Here is a 20,795-nt window from a genome sequence, read left to right as displayed (position 1 = left end):
GTGAAGTTCATCAGAATGATTCATCAGACAGATAAAGAGGTGAGCTACAGACCGACAGAGACAGAAGAGATAGAACGAGTGATAATATGAATGAGAAGTGTGTCCAAAAGCAGCCAAAACACGACGATGGCTGGGAAGACAGTGATCGTCTAAACAGCACACGATTCTTACAGTACCAAAGGCTGAGAGAAGCTGATATATTCACGGCTGCTTCGACGAGTTCCAAGCCAAATGTTTTATTTCAGATCTAAACAAGACAAAATTGCCTTTCTGATCTGAGGGCCTACGATATTACCTGTGGATTGTGACGGCTGTCGTGATGGTCATCAGGATACGGTCTGTCGGGGTTCCAGTTTTCTGGAACAGGCTTCTGGAACATTTCCTGGGCTCGTGACGTCACCCACGACTGGCTCTCGCTCATTCCACCCTCTGGAGGCCTAACCCAGAGAATAGATGTTGGCTGGCTAATTCATTTACTCACTCACACACGCACTTACACAAAAGCAATTTACACAAAATGCCTTTTGCAGACAAAAATAGTACAAAAACACTATTACAAATGTTTATATGTAAAAATAGCAGAATTAACACAAGAGCAGATAGACGTGTATCGAAGAATCGAAACGCAATGATAGAGGAGCGACAGCTGAGAGACGGGAAAACAAAGAAAGAGCAGAAGTGCAGCCTATAAGGAGAAGAAGAAAGACAACAATTAAAGCAAAGCTAAGCAGAGAAAAAGGAGACAAAGAGCACCAGCTGAAACAGGTGAATCTCATAAAACCTCTCAGATTCAGGTGATATTTTGCTCCAAAATTATTTTTTTTCAAGTGAATTAACTATAGTTAAATATAAAATATATATTTATTTTAATGCTGTCAAACCATTTATTACAATTAACAAACGCATGTTTATTTTTAAGAAAAATGTTGTTCATTAAATATATTGATATGAAATACATGATCTTTTTTATATATATATATATATATATATACACAATAAATATCTTATTTAAATGCCTATACAGTACTTCAAAGAAGTGCTATCTGTAATGTACACTTTTATTAAATCTAGAATTTCTGTAATGAAATTTTGGGATTTTATGAGACTCACTCAGAAAGATTAAACTTAAAGCAATAACACTTTGCGATAATGTCCATTGGTCAACATGAATTAATGCAGTAACTAATGTTAACTAACAATAGTATTTATTAATCTTTGTTCATGTTAATTAATAAAAATACAAATGTTCATCATTAGTTCATGTTAGTTCAGGTCCATTAATTTATATTAACAGACAAAACTTTGGATTTTAATAATATATAAGTAAATGCTGCAATGAATATGAACTCAGATTAATAAATGTCTTAAAAGTATTTTTCGTTCATGACTTGACTATTTAGGATGCTACTCACAGGCTGTTGACAGGTTCTTGCGGCAGCTCAGGGAGACCGTTCACCCCCTGTCCCCCTTCCTGGCTCGGGGATGGCTCCATGCGCTGAAACATTAATGGCGTTCGGTTCTGTGTGAGATACGAACATGGCCTGCAGCTGGGATCAGACACACTCATGGGATATGGGGTAACACACACAAGCCACCGTGCATTTCACAGGTGGTGGGGTACCAGACAGCAGAGGTCCCCCAGAGGGCATCATGGGAAACGGAGTCCTTCTGTGCCCTCGCCAACCTGAATGGAGTCCTCCATTGGGGCTGTGCTGTCTAGGTAGGTGCCGATGGCTCAAGGCATTTCCATCCAACCCACCGCAAGATATGGGTGGTTGTAACAATTTGGGCATGCTACAGTAAAGATCTGAGGTTCGTATTTGCAGAACTACATGCTCTGTGTGGGTGAAACTTAAACTACAAACACTAGAAATCTCAGAAACCGTGGTAGCCCAAAGGTTACACCAAGAACCTCCCCTCAACATCCATTAATGAACATATTTGGCTAGACAAAAGGTGTCCACACGGAGGGAGAAAAGATTCCATGTTAGTGACAACCTCACCAATCAACAAATGAAGGAAGACGAGACAAAGAAAATAACACAAGACACAAAAAATAACAAGAGGTTGGATTCAATATACCAAAAAGAATGGAATAAAGGAGGAAAGATCACAAAGAATTAGTTCAAATGCAAACAAGTTGACAGACATAGATATACAGACATCAGGGATGGATATAGAGAGTGAGACAGCCACAAAAGTGAAGCTGATGTTGAGAGGATGGTGCTGAGGTACAGATACAGTCAAGTGAAGTATGACAGGTAAAGAGACGGACAGGGAATCAGGTGAGGCAAGACACAGACATATATTTAGACCATTCCCTGATGTTGGCAGAGTGTCCATGCTCTTTGAGCCAGGCTTCAAATATTACTTAATTGAAAATTCAGGCAGAAACTATGGACACTGTGCCTGTACAGGATGGGAGCGTTTTTAGGGAAGGGGACAGGAGTGACACTGACAAAAGGCCATGTTGTATCATTCATCATTGCATATAACCTGCAACACTACTGCGCGTGTTTTTAAGCATGCTCTAACTCTGTAAATAAAATCTTGTATATTATCAGTGTTTTTAGTTCCATGCCATAAAAGCACTAAAATATCTAATGGTTTGCATGTGCGTCTTTTCAAACATAGCGCTCCATGTAGGAAGTGACATACACTACTGTTCAAAAGTTTGGGATCGATAAGATAAAAAAAAATGATATTGTTATATTTAGCAAGAATGCATTATATTAATCGAAAGTTACAGACGACAGCAAAGACATTTAAAAACTTTTTATTTATCAAATTATCCTAAAAACATTATCACACTTTCTACAAAAATATTAAGTATAAATATTAAATATTAATATTACATTTTTTTCAAGCTGAAAATTCAGCTTTAGCATCAAATGAATGAAATGCATTTTTAAATATATTCAAATAGAAAACATTTGTAATAATACTTCACAGTACTTCTGGTTAACTGCATTTTCGATCAAATAAATGCAGCCTTTGAACAAAAACAACAGAACAAAAAACTATAGACCCCATACTTTTTAACAGCAGTGTGTATCTAATAAGGGATCATTTTATCTTAAAAATAGAGTGAAAGAGACATTGGCTGTGCCTGAAACTACAGTTAGCTGTGTGGCTTAACTGCCTATATACATAGTTTGCTTTTTTGGGATATCTCATAACAATTACTGTATAAACCTACCAATGAGTGATTTTTTTCATAATGAGTCTAAAAAGGCAATGATTACTTTTAGAAATTAGAACTTGAATTTTAGGTTAATATTTTTAAATACATTTCAGACATAGCCAATAAATGTGAAGGTAAGAAATTTAGAATAGCCGTGTGGACAGGCACGAATCAATAAAATGTGTTTTTACCAGTGTTGATTAGCAAAGCTAGAGAGCGGACTTGGCATTTGTTTGTTTGTCTGAAGTGGTACCTGCTCCTCACGAAGCGCCTGCAGCTTTTTGGCCTTGCTCTGCCGGTAGTACTCCATGATCATCATGGCAGCGTAGATCTTGCCCACTGTCAGGTCTGTCGCTGCTGAGAGGATGAAAAAGTTACCCTGCACAATTAGACCGGGGAGGAATGGGACCCTGAGCCGAGAGGGGAATGGGAGTTGGAGACAAGACATGCCACAAACACAAAGGTCTAGCTTCTCAGACACAGACAAAACTCATGACCTCAGAAGTTGAATCAACAGAAGTTCTTCAAAGGCCAGAATGAGTTTTAATCTGGGACTGAGAAACTGGACAACAGGTAAACAACAAATTACATGACAAATTTCACAAACACAGCTGCCCAAAAGTGTGAATAAATACTCTTAATTCACAGTTTTACAACAAAGAAATTACTGATGAATCTTCTACCAAATGGCTTAAGTGTCCAAATACTTTCTGGTGCAACTGTATATACAACAACATAGAAACACACAATACACTTTTTACACAACAGACACTAGACAAAGTACATCAACAAATACAGAACACCACAGAGCTGATAGTCTTTTCACAGTCAGATCCTCATTAATTAAAGAACCTCTTATTTTTCTCAAGAACCATTTACAGCCTGCATTACATTCCTACAGGGACTCAAAAGCCATTACACTATGAATACATGCCACGAATGAGGCAACAATAACAGAATGCTAGGATTACACTGTTTCGTGGGGAGCTCAAATTTTTCATCAAATCTCTGCAGCGGCATCCAGAGTTTGAATGAGACACAGAACATATAAATGTGAAAAATTTTGAGCTGCCATATATGACAAAGAAATCCCTTCACATTAAACACTTTTCTTTAAGTACAATTTCATAGTAAAATGGCATGAATCCCCCAAGGAAAGACAATAAATCCTGGAAATAACTCTAAAGCATGCTTAAATTCAAAATTAACAAAGAAAACATGCTAAAGGAAAGCATAAAAAAGTATTTTTCATAGATACTATGCACAGTCATCATATTAAAATGTAAAAGTCTTTAACATCTGTAAAAAAATAAGGTAATATCTCGGGCTACACTGTTTTTGAGGCTCTGTGGTCTGGAGGTTAAGGCCAGCTTTGTGCTTTACACGTGCTGGAGTGAAAAGACTTCTATAGAGGATCCGTCTATAGCGAGGCACCCCCTGATAACAGGCAATGAACAAAGAAAGAGGGAGAAAATGAAAGATGTTGAGGAAAAAGGGGGTATGTAGTTTAGAAGTGGAGTGAGAATTATTTAAAAGCAAACAGATATAAGGCATTATAAGCAATAAATCATATAGCTGTGAGACAAAATAATTTTAAATAGCATTCATATGGTAAAGCAGTATTTAATGAGGTCATTAGCAGAGCAAGATGTTGATTTGCCATGTGGTTACAGGAGAAGGGTTAGTTAAAGGTTGTGAAAGTTTTGCCTGATCAGAGGGTGCTGAGCGGTGTGGACTGAGAGAAGCTGTTCTCTGATGAATTGGTGATCTTCGATCTACTTTTTTTTTTCTACAAACCCATCTGCAACTTACACTTGTGTGGTGTTACCAGCAGATCCAGGTTCTTCTGGGAGAGATTTGGCCAAATTGCCATCATTTCCTTACGGAGCTCGGCGTCCATCTGGTGTTTGTCTGCGCCTCCTGTAAGCATATGATGTCAGGGCAGGATACATACACACACATACGCATGCACAGATAAACAAAACATACCAATACACCAAAAGCATCAATGCAATATATATATATATATATATATATATATATATATATATATATATACACACACATAATATATATATATATATAAACATTGCAAAAATATGTTTATAATATTCACAAAACATACAAACACAAAGGAAAGGGTGTTTTGTTAATAATAAAAAAAAAATTAAAAAAGAAGAAAAAGATAAAGTCAAATACTGTAGTACAAAAGTCAAGTTTTTCTCTACCTGGTATCATGGCATAAACGTACCTTGGTGCACTTTTTAGTGAGACCCAAAATATGTATCAATAAGTACATATCACTGTTTCTAGAAGAAAGGAACACTAGAGGCACTAAAACTCTGACACTTTTTTCAGCTTCACACAAATTTACAGAGTTCCAATTAATAAAGCGTAACTTTCAGACAATTACTTGAAGAATATCATGATATGACTTAAAAAAAAAACATCCTGAACGGTAGAATCACACATATCCAGCTCCATATGTATGGGTTATCATAGACAATAGTTTGTTCAGTAGCTCACAGAGTACAGAGACGTACTTTAGAGGTGAGGAGCTCTGTTAATACTGTGTAACTACTGTGTGACAAAAAAAAAAATTTGCATTTATTAATTCTATCATGTAGGTTTAGGGTTGGATTTGGTGCAGGGCATATTACCAACATAAAAGAGCATTAACTTTTATCAACAGTGCACGGATATTTCAATTCTGAACTGCCGCAATACATACCTCTATCAACGCAAAACAAAATGTGCCAGGGTTCATGTGATGAACCTGTGTTTTAGTGCCACTCAGAGGACATTTCTTTTTGAAACTGAGACCAGGTTGGTTTTTCTGATACTTATGTTTAGGTTTTATTTTTTGGACAAATAAAAGATAGAAAACGTCAAAAGAAAAAACAAAAAGGTATATGGTTCTGTACCCTTAGCAATTTTGATGTCCAGAGCTGTGCGAATCAAAGCCATCAAAGTGGAGTTGAAATGCACCGTGTTGTCATCTGCAACGGGGAGGTCCATGCGTAGCAGTCTCTGTGAAGAGCCAATCAGAGGGGATGAGGGCGGGGCTGTGTAAGTTAAACCTCCAATCAGATGTTTTGGTGGGCTAAGAAAGGCTTGGGGAGCTCAGCAGTTTGTAGCCAAAAAATAAATTACAGGCCACACAAATTGCAGGAGATTAAGTTCACTTAAGGAGATTAAATCAGCCATTTGATTGTAGTTTTGACTGTAGTTTCTTTTGATGCAGTGGTTGGGTACAAATATCCACCATTTCTTTTGGTGATACTCATACAACCACACAAGTTGGCATCTGTGAGAGCAGTTTTCTTAGACTGACAAATAATTGACCAACAATCTGCAGCCTTGTAATGTGTGAATGAACCATTCACACATCTCATAGAACATATACAGTACATACACATCAATTAAGTGACTTAATTGGAGCCCTCACAGATAAGTGGAGCAGTATAACATGGGATGAAGTCATTGCTTCATCATCATCATCATCAGTGTTCCTCTGCCTGTGAAAACTGATCTCATATCACTCTGATAAGCATGTATTTTTTGCGACTGCCACTCGATTTGATATTCTGCATCTAATTCATGTTTCTACATCATGACGTGTGCTTATAGTTTTTAGGAAGTGTGCAATCAATTAATCTTAAATCAGCTAGCAAAGGCTGAGGACACAAATGTCACAAATGTATCACAAAAGGCTACTGCTAAAGAGCTCCCCCTACCTGTTGGAGTTCATACATTTTGGAAAAACCAATGAACGAAAGGGCACATAAAAAGTAGTTTTTAGATGCCGGTTTCATGCATTGGATGTACCTTTATGGAACTGGAACACACAAGCACACAACATGGCGTTAGTGTGAGAAAGTGAGCATGTGATTGTGAGCCTGTGTATAGTCATGTGCCCATTTCAGACGAGTCCGTCGTTCCTGGCAGGTGTAGATACCAACGAGCATGTGCCGAGTTCCAGCGATGGCCATGCAAAAGCACATGCAATGCAGCACCCTAATCAGAGTTCAGCAATGGTACAATCCGCCCTACCCACCGGTCCCGGCCCACCCAGACATCAACCCCTACTCCATGCAGCATGCATTGCATGCACCCCCCTCCTCCCTCCCCACCCCTCACAGAACAAGAGCAGTGCAGCCGCGCACAGAGAGTATCATTTCATCTTTCATTGACCACTTGTATTTTTGGGTTTGTTTAGCATCTTTATCTTTCTTTGGGTTATATCTCATAGGGTTAATTGCATTGTCTTTTTTTTTTTTTCCTTTTTTTCTGATCTCTCGATGCAAAACGGGTGCAGTTTTTTTTGAAGGTCAGATAAGGGGTGGCATTCCCTACAGAGTTAAAGAGGAAAAATGGCTGTGTTGTACACCGAGAGGTGTAGGACTGGATTAGGGGGCAACAGGTATAGAAGTTAGTTCACTTCAGACTGGAAAGCCATGAGATATGTATCACATATAAAAATAATGAGAAAGGGGGGAGTGGTGTGCTTGGCAATGGATAGAGAGAAAGTCTGAGAGGAGAAAGAGAGAACTAGAAGAATGCTGTTTGTTTGAGATGAGGGAAAACAATAAAAGAGCGAGGAAAGTGAAAAGAAGAGATTGGAGTGAAGGGAGTCTCAGCAAAGCTTTGTGAGGTCGTAAATAAACTATATTTTGCAAAATGTCTAACATAGAGTAAGTTGTTCATTAGATCATAGTGTAGATGCCATTCAATTAAATGCAAAATACAGATAGTCCGCCCAAGTATAATCAACTGGGCAAAAACTCTAGAAAACATTACTTGGAAAAGTCATGATCCAGAATCTGAATTATTCATGTATTTATTTTGGGGCTTAAAATAGTTTCTTTTGTAGAGTGAACAGGGACAAAAACACAAAAAAACCCAATATTGTTCAATCTTGGTCGAAATGGTCCGATGAGATTTCAAGTCACTTTTTTACCTCAGGAACGTGCACATTTTCTGTATTACTTTCAAGTACACTCATCCATATTTCTATTCCATTTCAAACACATGCTGTTCTTTTGAACGTTCAATTATAGACTTCTAAAAAATGTTTACAGCATTTGAAGGATCACGTGACAAATTCATTATTGCCATTCATTTTTGCGAATCAAAAAAGTACAATATTATTGAAATATTATTGCAGTTTATCTTTTGTCATATTGATACATTTTAAATATATTTAAATATTTAAAAAGTATCAATATGACAAAAGATAAACTATAATAATATTTCAATAATATTGTACTCTATTTGTAATCAAATACAAAAAATCTTAATGTCAAACTTTTGAACGGTAGTGTATACGGTATTACCTACAAGTGAATAATGTGGGAACAAACCACGGTTTTGGACATAGTATAAACATAAACACCTAAAAACCTCTGCACTGTGACTTATGAGAAATTGATTACAGCCTCCAACTGCAAAATGAGTGATGTGAAAAAAAGACAAGAAATGGCTTTGTAATCATTCAACGTAAGGTCCATAGCCTTAATATGATGAACATAACATGTAAAAAGACAGGATGTTTCTGTCACACAAGGATGCATTGAGATCTTTACAATTTGCATAATTAAGAAGCATGCTGATTTAAAGTTAAGGAATGAAAGATAGACGACAGGAAGTAAAAGAGGAAGAGAGCAAGAAAATGATTATTGTACAGGGATGTAAAGATGTAGTGGCTGAAAACGCAAACTGGAGGAATGTAGGGAAAAGAAGAGATAGAGCAAGAGACAGTAAGAGAGAAAGAGAGAGGGGAACGGAAACAGGTCAGAACTGCATTGACAGAATCAAACGAAGGACAGGTGAAAAAGCTTCTCTGTGATTCTAGTGGATTTGCTGAAAAAAAAAAATCAAAAAGACAAAGTGAGTCTAAAGACTGAACCTACAAAAGTGTCACCTGTCTAAATCATACAAAATGGATATATGTAGACTTTAAAAATCATCCACTGGAGGGAGAGACACAGAGGACCAAAGGCACACGATCCTTCCCAGTCCTTCTGTACACGCACACAGACTGTGTCTATATCCTTCATATCTATATTTAAAGAAAGCATCCAGGGAAATAAAACAATGTTCCATGTTTTCTAGTTAAAGTCAACATGAAATGGCACTGGCACCCCAATTTAATTTTGCAATGTGATATTTATGAGAGGAACAGAATATTAAGCGAGAACAAAGAAGAAGCTGACCTGATTTTATTTACTAGTTTACGTAGAGGTGAAACTACTTAAAATTTGATAAAAAAAAAAAAAAATTAAGCTTTTTTTTACTGAATAATATTAGGCCAATGAATAAGAGCAATGTAATTGTATTAAGAAACTAAAAGTTCTATTTCGATTTCATGTTGATTTTAACATATATGTGAAGTCATAATCACAAAGGATGGCTAAGAACTGGCAAAGAGTTCCTGTTACGGTCACAATAAAATCCTTTCCATCTGAGTATTTGAGTACGGTGCAGAAGGGCTGACAAGGTACCCTCCGTTCCCGCTCTCCAATGGATGTGTGCGTCCGGATATATGTGTCAGCTGGCTAACGCTTTCACCGGTACCCCACAACGTAAAAAGAAAGATACAGCAGCTCACCAACACCAACACTAACAGAAAAAACGGACAGCTTTGATTGGCTGTGGCGCACCCACGGTGGGCTGCTGCCGCTAACCTTGTAGGCGACCCGAGCTGGGCACCTCTTCCCCAGGCCTAGCGGAGGACACATGTGCCTGAGCATCTCATACATATCACTGTAACTGATCCTGCCGCTGTAAGGGGGAGTGGGGTGGGAGGGGAGGGGTGAGATCCCCAGAAATTAAATGGGGGGGGAGTGGGGACGGACAAAAAGAGAAACAATGGAGGGGAGGAAAAGACATCATGGGACAAACCGGAGGAGGATGGTGGGATTTAAACCAAAAAAGGAGGAAGAAGGAGGAAATAAGAACGGCAAGAAAGAAAAACAAAGACACATAGGTTATTGTTTTGGCCTGGGCGAGGGGCGGGGTTTTGAGAGCGTGAGAGCTCTTGATTGGCTGGAGGTTAAACAGGAGGAGGGGAAGCTGGTTTTTAGTCCTAGTGAAAACACTGTTCTATGCGATCGTGGGACGGTCCCATAGAACTGCAGTGGGGCTTCGAACAGGCAAAGAAAAGCACCGCTGCTTGGTGGTGAACTATGGTAGTCACGTCAATGCAGTCCTCTGATCCCCAACCCTCACTTCGTCCCCAAACAAGAACAATGCACACTGTTACACCCAGTTTGCCAAGGCATGGTTCAACAGCAAGCAGAAAGAAAAAAATAACAAAATGACTGATTCATTTTTTCTTTTTCTTTTGTTTTGATTGGCTGTTTAGAGTGATTCATTCCACAGAGAGATTCATACAGACTTGGCTGTCGATGGCAGTGCACGTCATGCTTCTAAAAAGGTGTCTGCATTGTCCCGCACATTCTCATTTGTCATATCAGAATGCATATAGAGATGGCGAATAAAACAACAAAAATGGAATTTCAAGTAAAAGAAGAACTGTGGAGAAGAGTAAAAAAAGAAAAAAAACTTAAAGAAAACGTAAACGAAAAGAAAAGAAAAGCAACATTCATTCCAGTCTTCAATGCGAGCAGGTGCTTAAGTTTTTTGTTTAGTAGGATCCAAACCTTGCAGGCCACCCTATGAGGACATTTCTTGCCTAAGCCCAGCGGGGGGTCGATAACCCGCAATAAACTGTACATATCCTTATAATGAATGCGCCCGCTGCAAGAAGAATACAGGGAGGTTAGAGAGGGGGCACACACAGGAAAAGAGAGAGAGAAGAAACAGAGCCAGAGAGCCAAAGAGGAGGTGGAGAGGAAGAAGGAATAAAAAGAGAAACAAGAAGAGGAGCACAAAGAACAAGAGAATAAAAGCACACATATCCATTGACAAATCACAGACCAAACCCAGTGAGGCTGTTCCACTGCCTCAAACCGATAGAAAAACAGATCATTCAAAGGACAGCCCAAACGATTGTAGGCTAACAAACGTGTTTACTGTAATCTTCCTGCAATGGATCCTTTTCATAAGACTGTGATGAGGAATAATTCAAATCCGGTAATTTAGACGCAACAAATTAGTTAATACTAAGATGCAAGAGTCTTTCTATAAAAAATAAATAAATAATGGAGTTTAGAATTACAAAAAATAATACTAAACACGTCAATAAATTTTAAACCTGCAATATTTCACTTCTATTATCCAGACTTGGACAGCTTAAAAGGGACCATTGCCTTGGATAAATTTAAACATGCATGTGAGGGTTACTGTATCTGAGATTTCAATGAATGTCAAAATCCAGTCAATAAACCCCACCTATGCATGTGCAATGCAATGAAATAACAGATCCAATTTTAAGTCCAAAAAAAAAAATGATGATGAAGCTGTCCCTGAATGATCTTTAGTGCTGTTCTGAATCCTCCCCCCGTCACGGTGCGGAGTAAACGAATCCACCGATATATGACCGTGCACATGAGAGGCTCTCTCATCTTGGCGAGTCCAATGACTTAATTTAACTGCATACAGCGACAGCTATGTGGGCTTTACCAGTCAAAATACATGAGGTGTATTTTGTTAACGTTTGTATGCAGTGGCAAGTACAGAAATAAGCTGCGACAGCTTGTCTGTGAAGATGTTTGCCATGCACACCTGAACCATAAAGATGGTAGAATTAAGTCATTGTGAAGTCAGAATCTGCCATGCACAGGGTCTGTTCAGCTCTCTCCATTATGTTCTTTTAAATCACTTAATTTTTTGCTGCGGTTCTCACACGCAATTTTTTATTTTTTTTGCAGGGGGTTTGACGTGGATTTTATCTTACATTTTTCTACACTTAGTTTTTCCATTACCTTTTTAAAGTTTTACGTAAAAAATATTTTACACATAAAAAATATTTTTACGTTAATAATTATGTATACTGTAGTAAAAATGCAGATATTTTTCCTTCTTTCTGACTCTTTGAATGAAAGCATTTGTTCAAAGCATTGTTTGGATTATGCAAAATTCAGAATGTAAAAATGGGGTCACTTGTATTTCATGAGTTTGAATTGAATTAGCCACATTCCACAGAAAGATGAATTGTAATTTAAATTGGAATGACAGGAAGAGGAATGTACTGAACTGTAAGTCACAGAAAATCACAGCAAGTAATGCATTCAGGGAAATTAAATTCTGTTAATTTTTTAATATGATGTAATTATGCATTATTAGTAAACTCAAATGTCTGTAGATGGCCATCTATCCATCCATTAGGTCTATAAACCATAGGTTTGGTTTTTAGTTTCTTTGATATTCAATTAATTTCAGTGCTATTTATTTTTCAAATTGCAATTTTACATCTCGTTTGGTACTGTAATTCAAATTCAATTCAGATTCATGGAACTGATCTGGAATAATAATAATAATAATAATAAAATGGTTTAATTATATTCTGAATGGCGCACAACCCTGGTTCAATCGTTAACCTTCTTTTGCTCAATCATCAGCGGACGTGCACTGTCAACAGGGTAAACAGGGTTTCTCAGGGCAGGGTAAAGGAATCCTTTCCTTCAGACCAACTTCATGGGCTCCTGCAGAACAGCACTCGAGAATGAGGCAAGCACTGGGACGGGGGAAAGTAGGAGGGATATAAGGACAATCACTGGACATATTGAGATTTAGATCTGTCAGGGTCTTGTCTTGAGTGACTGTGGACAGTATTATGGAACTTTCATGGCATGTTTTCAGTAACAAAACATGTAAGAGGCTCTGGGCCAGCAGCTATGGAGAAGAATGATTGTTTTTTGAGTTAGTTTGTGTGCACATATATATCTGTGACAAAATAAGGTATCTTTAGAATGTCATACTGTTTGTTAACTTGCAATGAATATGTTTTCTTTTTTAAAAACTACAGTTTAAAGGTAAAAAATCAATGGTTGCATGTTTGCCAAAAATAATAAAATGTGTGGTTTTGTGTGTTTGAGTGGGAGAAAAAGTGCAATAGATATGTGTTTAGCTCACCAGGCTGCTGGGTCGTACTCTGCCCAAATCCTGACATACTCATCCAAATGATGTGGACCCAGAATGGAGGAGTCCCTGGTCAGGTACTCAAAGTTATCCATGATGACAGCGACAAAGAGATTCAGCATCTAAACACAAACACAAACCCCACAATGCAAGCCTCAAAACATACAGAATCTATTATTTATTGTTTGAAGCAATAAATAAAGAATAAATGCATCTGTAAAACAAAGAAAATAACCCAAAAAAAGCGGGATTAAGGTCAAGGAGGGTGAAAAGAAACAGGCGGGTTCTCACCAGGAAAGAACAGAGGAAGATGAAAGAGACAAAGTACACATATGCAAAGTTGCTGCCGCATTCTAGCACTGAAGAATCTACGTCGTTAATTGGTAAGTTGGTTCTATCACACTCCATTCCTCCGAGACATGCCAGCATGATCTCATGCCAGGCCTCGCCTGTGGCGCTCCTGTTACAAAAACAGACAGATAACGAAACATGAAAATAATGCTTTTGCAAGTAACTTTAGTAAAATTCAAATTGAAATTGCAAAACATGCTAGACAGATTTTTTATTCGTAAAAAGCACAAAACAAAACTACAAAACCTTAAGCTAAAAATGAAGCAATAAATGAATTAGAGAGAAAACTGTTGTTATAAACTATAATAACTATATAACTGTTAAATAAATATAAACTATATATTTAGTAAAGTAACACTGGTAAAGACACAAGACCGACCTAAAGAGGAGCATCAGGGCCATGATGAACGTTCTGAAGTTATTGTGTTCATTGATCGCACTACCTTCTTCTGCATTCAGCTTCAAGTTCCCAAACAACTACAGAATCAGAGAGAAAATATAAAACTACTGCACACATCACCGCTCTCATAGATGAGATCTCTCAGCAACCTTAAGCTTATTTAGGTTAATTTTGCCTTTATTACAATTTTTAGAAACCTACAATGATGTTAAAACTCATTTCAAACAAAACAGCTGTTACCTGCATGCCAATGATGGCATAGATGAAGAACAGAATTGCAATAAGCAGGCACACATATGGCAGAGCCTGTAAATAGCAGATAGAAAGACCGTGAAAAGGGAAAGAAATTGGACAGTAGTTTGGTCTGAAAGACTGTGTATGTGTTTTGATAAATGAAATTATGTACTGCAACGATCATATAGTTTATTTTTGAATAATGTACTCTTTAAAAAATGTTCAAATAAGCTCAATTTACAGAATGCTCAGATGACAAATAACTAATTTTGGTATCCATTCACTCCTTTTAGGTAGGACAGTAGGCTATTTTCATTATATAGAAAATATGCAAAGAAATATTTCTAAAGGAGAACTATAAGGTGGGACTGTAGAATGCCTGAAATGTGGATGTGAAATAAAATATGACTTTTTTGTACCTTAAATGACTGAACAAAAGTCCACAGCAGAATGCGAATGGTCTCGCCTTGCCTCAAGAGTTTAATGAGACGTGCTGCTCGGAAGAGTCTCAGAAAACTCAGGTTTATGAAGTTATCCTGGGGAGATTAGATTGACACATATGTAGAAACAGAGACAGAGGATAATGTTCCAAAAAAAATGCCAATTGGTTTACTTAATGATGATGAATCTAAATTTTCTTTCTTCAAATAAAATAATAAAATAATTATTTAGAGAGAAAGTGGATTAAAGTAATACATACAAGTAAAATAAATAAATAAATAAATGCTGACCTTCTATATACATATAAATACACCTAATGTAAAAAAAGGAAGGCAAAAATGGAATTGACAAAAAAGGTTTTATATAAAACTATATATATATATATAAAAAAACGACCAAATTAATTGAGAAGGGGTCTTAAGAAAAACAATGAATAAATTGTTACAGTCATCATCCAATCATATATTAAAGCATAAACTTTTTTTAATCAAATGCACTGATCTGTTGAGACAGGCAAGGCACAGTATGAAAGCAGCCTGATGCACTATAATATTTAGCAAATACAGGCATAGAGTAGAGAAGAATACCGACAACATTAGCCAATGGGGATTGGCTGTGTTGGTCATGTAATTCTCAATGGTCCAATCCACACAAAGTTCATGCCAACTGTCTTTTTATTTCTCGCGAAATTTTAGAGTTGTGTTTAAACACAACTGACATATTCACTTGAAATATTGGGTTCAGACATGGTACAATAAATAATAAATTGTCTCGACTGTGTGGACAGGTTATTGAGGATCACTCCCCCATTCCAGCATACACAAATATTTATGAGTGAGATGCAGCGCCCTCTTCAATACAGAGGAGGAACTACAGTAGTGCAGAACAGGCGAATGAGACGGGGAAAGATAAGGTAATGAAAGAATAGGCGTCATCATGCAGCTTTTGCTAAAGTGCATGGCATTCAGCGATGGCATGACAACGTCTGTAACTCACTGAAATTGCAAAAGCATTTTTATAAGCAAAAACAAAAACTCATTGGTCTCATTGGTCAGTCGGTAACTAGGCAGATTAGAACTACAGGTCAGTAACAGCAATAGTCTACTAATTTGTCTTAATCTCTTATGAATACATATTGGTAAATCTCTTGGTAAATGTTAATTTTGTTAAATTTACTACTAAATTTACTACATATTGGCCTTAGTACTTATATATAAGTGTGTTTGTATTGGGGTGGGCGGTATGATTAAATGCTTACATGAGTCAGTTTAGATTGCTGTAATAGTCTAAATTACAACGCAGTTGTTGAAAAATGGTTAATAAATATTTCTGTATTAATTTTAATTCTACACTTCTAAACTTCAAATCAGATTCACAACAGCTTTTCCTCATTTTGGCCCGCTAACTGAAAGCTGTATGGATAAAACTACCATAGTATAAGACAGTAAACTGACACTTTTTTTTTACCATCATACCACCCAGTCCTATTGTATTAAGGGCTAATAGAATATATGAGTGTTAACATGAGCATTTTTCCAACTGTCAAGCATCTTTCGGGTAATGGGTCATCATACTGGAAGCACATGCTTTGAGGAAAGTGGGGAGGGAAGGGAGAGGCATTTTGGGTAATGGATGCATTAGGAGCCGAGAGAAAATTACAAACCAACCGGATTCTATGTGTTGTTGCAGTAGATGGAGGCGTACATGTACAGTGAGTGTGTGAGGGGATCGGATGGGTACACATGAGATGATAGATATGAGAGTTTCATAGTGCATTTTTGTTTTGTTTTGGATTGGATGGGTTTATCGCCAACAAATCAGAGGAACAAAGAAAGCATGTAAAAAGATAAAACAGGAATAAGTCGTTATGGATACAGTCAACAGGCTGATTAATCAAACACAGTGGGTATTGATTCACTATGCTGGCTGTTCCAGTGGCCAAATCCAAATTTACTCATTATGACCCGTAAAGCATTTTTTAAGATTATGTTACAAATACAATGCTAACTAGCTTAGAGACAATGGCAGCATCCAAAAGCCTAGCAGCTTTGTACTCTACCTTTTTGCACTAAGGAATGAAACAAATTTTGGAAAGGCTTCTGAGGGAGCATAACGGTTTAATGATTTACAACAAAATAGAACAAGCTTTAGTGATGATACTAAAAATATCTAATTATTAAAAAAATTGATAAATCTCACTGAAAATAACAAAAAAAATTCAGAAATATACATTTACACACAAACTGACCACTGAAAGCGACTTTCAGGTGCCATCTTTATTTTTTACGCTTTCCTTCCATCTATCCTTTAAAATTCAATCAAAAGAAGGTACCTTTGGCGACAGGAAGTGAAGTGCACGTGCCTTGATGCCTTTGAATGCAGTTTTAGAGCTTTTGGATACAGCCAATGTTGATGTTGTTAACAAAAACAAATCTAAATATATTTTATTAAAAAGTAAAAAAAACTATTATGTATGTATGCATGAAAATATATATATTAGGTTTATAAAAAATAAAATAAATAAATGCTGACCTGGAAAATAACTCAATTATTTAGTTTTAGTTTTAACTAAAATGACAATATAAATATAAAATAACAAATGCAAAAAACTTCAAACGATAAATGATGTTATTTTTAAAATATTAATAAATATTTAAACGTGTAAAACAGCACTGATTATATGGTTTATATTGAAAGTTATATAGACAAATGTATAGAAATGTATGTCTTATAATGTGTGACCACTGGGAGAGCCCAAAAAGTTCAATGTAACACATCAGAGTAAAGTGTCACTGTCTTATTTTTACAGACAGAGCACCCTAGGCACAGATGAGACACAACACCAGGATGAATACACACTCAAACACTGGCATTTTCACACAGAAACCAGTACAAATACACACAACACTTAGAATGGCAATAGAATGAACACATGATGTGAAGGATTGAACAGGTAAATATTCAAATAGACAAAAGTTTTAACATTTTGCTTTCAGGTCATCTTTACCACATCATTTTGGAATTGTTGCAGTTAAATCTCCCTTATTAAACACAATTTGATGAATTCTGCAATATGACGATATTTTAAACACGTATATTCAGTACTTAAATATTTATGTGCATGAGAATAAAACTTTTTACTGCCCCTCAAAAAAGGGGAAGGATCAAAATCAATGCATGTGCTGGTATTAAATTGAGTATTTATTTACAAGTAGTTATAATCACATCTCGCCATTCAGTTTCAACATGAATCAAGTCTGCTGTTGCTTTTGAAATTGGACTAAAAGGGCACTTACCCATAGCTCTGTCACCAAAATATCAGTGATGCTGCCGATAACAGACACAAAATCAAAAATATTCCATGCGTCGCGGAAATAATTCTGCAGAGAAACAAAAGGAGACAGAAAGTGCATTAAAAAGCTGCTTTTCTAAACGAGTAAAAAGAAGAAAACATTTAAAAAAAAATAATCTTTACTTAAATATTAGGACATATGAATTAATAATGGGAGATATGTTTAGGTATGATAAATAATGCTCAATAGAGCTGGATGTGTGAATGTGATTAAAGAGACTTACTCGGGCACCAAAGGCAATGATTTTCAAAACACACTCCATGAAGAAGAGTGTGGTGAACACTATATTCAGGTTCTTCAGGACTGCATCATACATCTTAGGGGCCTGATCGTACTGAAAACGCACAAAGAAAACTCAGACCCTAACGAATGCACAAGTACATTACCGATGCTAATGGAAGAAGAAAAAGCATGTACCTTCATCATAAGGACGATGGTGTTGAGCGCAATGAGAGCCATGATACTGTACTCAAACGGAGGTGACACCACAAATTGCCACATTCTGTATTGAAAGCTTTGCTTGTTCTGAGGCATGTGGCGCGTTAGAGGTTTGGCATTTATAGCAAAATCAATACAGGCTCTCTAGAAGACACAGAACAACAGAAAACAGTGAAAGAAGCATCTGACGTATCACGTTGCATGTTTGTTGCCGAGGAGAAAAGTAAAACTGTGGACTTCCTGTCTAGAATGTGGCTAAATATAAATGCAATACAAATGTGAACAGCTGAATCAAAGCTGCTTTTGACCCAGAAACACATTAAGAATTTTCTCAATTTTCTTATGATATAATCTTCCTTCAGAACATTGCTGAGATATCTATCAAACTATCTTACACTCTCAGGTACAAAAGCTATCACTGGGGTGGTACTTTTTCAAAAGGTACACTTCACAAAAGTACACAACTATTAGGTTCTAAAATGTACACTTTAGGAACTAATATGTACCTTTAAGGTACCAAAATGCACTCTTCAGGTACAAAGACCTTTTTACCTTTTGTACCTGATATAAACTCTTATAGTAATAAAAAAAATAAATAGAAAACTCAAGACTCCCTCTCTATATATATGTATATACTGTATGTGTGTGTGTGTGTGTGTGTGTGTGTACTGTGCATATTTATTATAAATAAAGACACACACACATACAGCATATATTTTGAAAATATGTTTACATATATGTTGTATCTTTATGTAGTTATATTTATATAGTTCATCTGATATATAAATATATTAAATATATAAACATAACATATCGACATCAACATAATGACAGAAGTCGGGTGAACTATCCTTTTAACTAAATTAACCTATTTTTTATTCAACAATGAATAAAACTAAACATGGGATTGAAGGATTTATCAGATGTTGCCTTAAACTTTAGTCTAATTAAGCATGTTTGCGGGTAAATAAGTGAATACATTTGCAAATACCTCATTCTTTTCAAGGCTGTAGTCCTCCATCATCTTGTCTCCTTGCTCCTGGAAAGTGATGATGATGAGAGCTACAAAGATGTTTACGAAGAAGAAGGGGAAGACAACGAAGTACACCACGTAAAAGATGGACATTTCCATCCGGTACCCCGGGCTCGGGCCCTGGTCCTCATAAGTGGAGTCCACCGAGTGTTTTAACACCCTGAAAGAGAAACAACAAAAAGAGGTAATGACATAAAAGGAGAGAAAATAAGCCACTAGAGATTTCTGAGCATGTACACTCACTGCGGCCATCCCTCTCCGGTGGACACAGTAAAGAGAGTAAGCAGGGCCCAAAGCACGTTGTCGTAGTGGAAATCGTACTTCTTCCACTCCCGCTTCTGTGATTTCACCTCATTATCGCGCTCGTACACTAAATATTCACCCCTGAACCAAAAACACGTTTTAACAATTCAGGCTTTTTTCTTAAGGATGGGCCAGTATACACATATTATTGTAGAACATGCTGTCACATTCATGTCAATTTTAAAAAATGATTACGTACAAAATATACATTTTTGACTGTGTAAACTAATAGAAACCACAAGTCTTTCACTGAAAGTCATCTCCACTTACCTGCAGTCACGGGCAAACTCTTTGGATTCGTCAGTGCAGTAGAAGAATCGTCCCTTAAAAAGCTGCACGGCCACCACAGCGAAGATGAACATGAACAGCATGTAGACAATGAGGATGTTCAACACGTTCTTCAGAGAGTTCACTACACAATCAAACACCGCCTGGAAGAAAGACACATAAGTAAAGCACACCAACTTGGCTAAAAAAAAAACCAAGATAACAACTAACAAAGCCGTGTAGGTGTGTGTGTGACTTTGACAGTACTTTTAGTTTGGGAAGACGCTTGATGGTCTTGAGTGGACGTAGCACCCTTAGGACCCTCAGAGATTTGATGATACTAATGTCTTTTGACTTACTGCTCCCCCTGTGGATCGGAGGCAAACAACAGGGTATCAACATGCTGCATGGTGACACATAAATAGGAGATAAGATAATAATAGAGATAAGGACTTCTTGAAAGACTTCTTTAACATATTTCACTTCTAGACCATTCCTTTGGCTTCCACTTGCTCTTATTATAGAAGTCAGTTTTAATATCACCATGCAAAAGTTAATACCATAGTATCTATCATGTATTAAGACTTATTTCTGTGCAATGTTTATCATCAAAAATATATTTTTTTCTTCAAGCAAGTCTTCAGATTCACAACCATCGTAGGTTTTCGGTCAGCTTGTTACCTTTCTGTGGGCATTCCAAAAGCATAACACATTCATGTAAGTATCAAAACTGTCAGGCATTTTTCA

At 36.8% G+C, this 20,795-nt stretch overlaps 1 protein-coding gene across 5 annotated transcripts in view; it reads right to left on the bottom strand.

The window, feature by feature from the left end:
- The window catches only part of cacna1ab (calcium channel, voltage-dependent, P/Q type, alpha 1A subunit, b), an 89,208-nt gene that overhangs the window by 15,216 nt on the left and 53,197 nt on the right, over window positions 1-20,795 (bottom strand). For 3 of the 5 annotated variants that reach the window (XM_043252278.1, XM_043252280.1, XM_043252279.1), the window contains 18 exons: window positions 20,316-20,415; window positions 20,052-20,212; window positions 19,722-19,862; window positions 19,437-19,638; window positions 18,425-18,589; window positions 18,231-18,341; window positions 17,951-18,034; window positions 14,633-14,749; window positions 14,220-14,285; window positions 13,959-14,056; window positions 13,520-13,688; window positions 13,223-13,350; window positions 10,849-10,945; window positions 6,109-6,214; window positions 4,997-5,104; window positions 3,438-3,541; window positions 1,413-1,519; window positions 296-437 (listed from right to left, as the gene is read on the bottom strand). In XM_043252278.1, coding sequence (XP_043108213.1) covers window positions 296-437; window positions 1,413-1,519; window positions 3,438-3,541; window positions 4,997-5,104; window positions 6,109-6,214; window positions 10,849-10,945; window positions 13,223-13,350; window positions 13,520-13,688; window positions 13,959-14,056; window positions 14,220-14,285; window positions 14,633-14,749; window positions 17,951-18,034; window positions 18,231-18,341; window positions 18,425-18,589; window positions 19,437-19,638; window positions 19,722-19,862; window positions 20,052-20,212; window positions 20,316-20,415 — 2,206 coding nt within the window. Of the gene's footprint in view, window positions 1-295; window positions 438-1,412; window positions 1,520-3,437; window positions 3,542-4,996; window positions 5,105-6,108; window positions 6,215-9,870; window positions 9,968-10,848; window positions 10,946-13,222; window positions 13,351-13,519; window positions 13,689-13,958; window positions 14,057-14,219; window positions 14,286-14,632; window positions 14,750-17,950; window positions 18,035-18,230; window positions 18,342-18,424; window positions 18,590-19,436; window positions 19,639-19,721; window positions 19,863-20,051; window positions 20,213-20,315; window positions 20,416-20,795 lie in introns of all 5 variants that reach the window. The other 2 variants (XM_043252282.1, XM_043252281.1) reach the window with 2 other exon arrangements.

This window comes from Puntigrus tetrazona, chromosome 11 (assembly GCF_018831695.1).
Source record: "Puntigrus tetrazona isolate hp1 chromosome 11, ASM1883169v1, whole genome shotgun sequence".
NCBI lineage: Eukaryota > Metazoa > Chordata > Actinopteri > Cypriniformes > Cyprinidae > Puntigrus > Puntigrus tetrazona.
The sequence above is the reverse complement of the archived record's forward strand: the minus strand, read 5'-3'. Positions and strand labels throughout refer to the sequence as shown.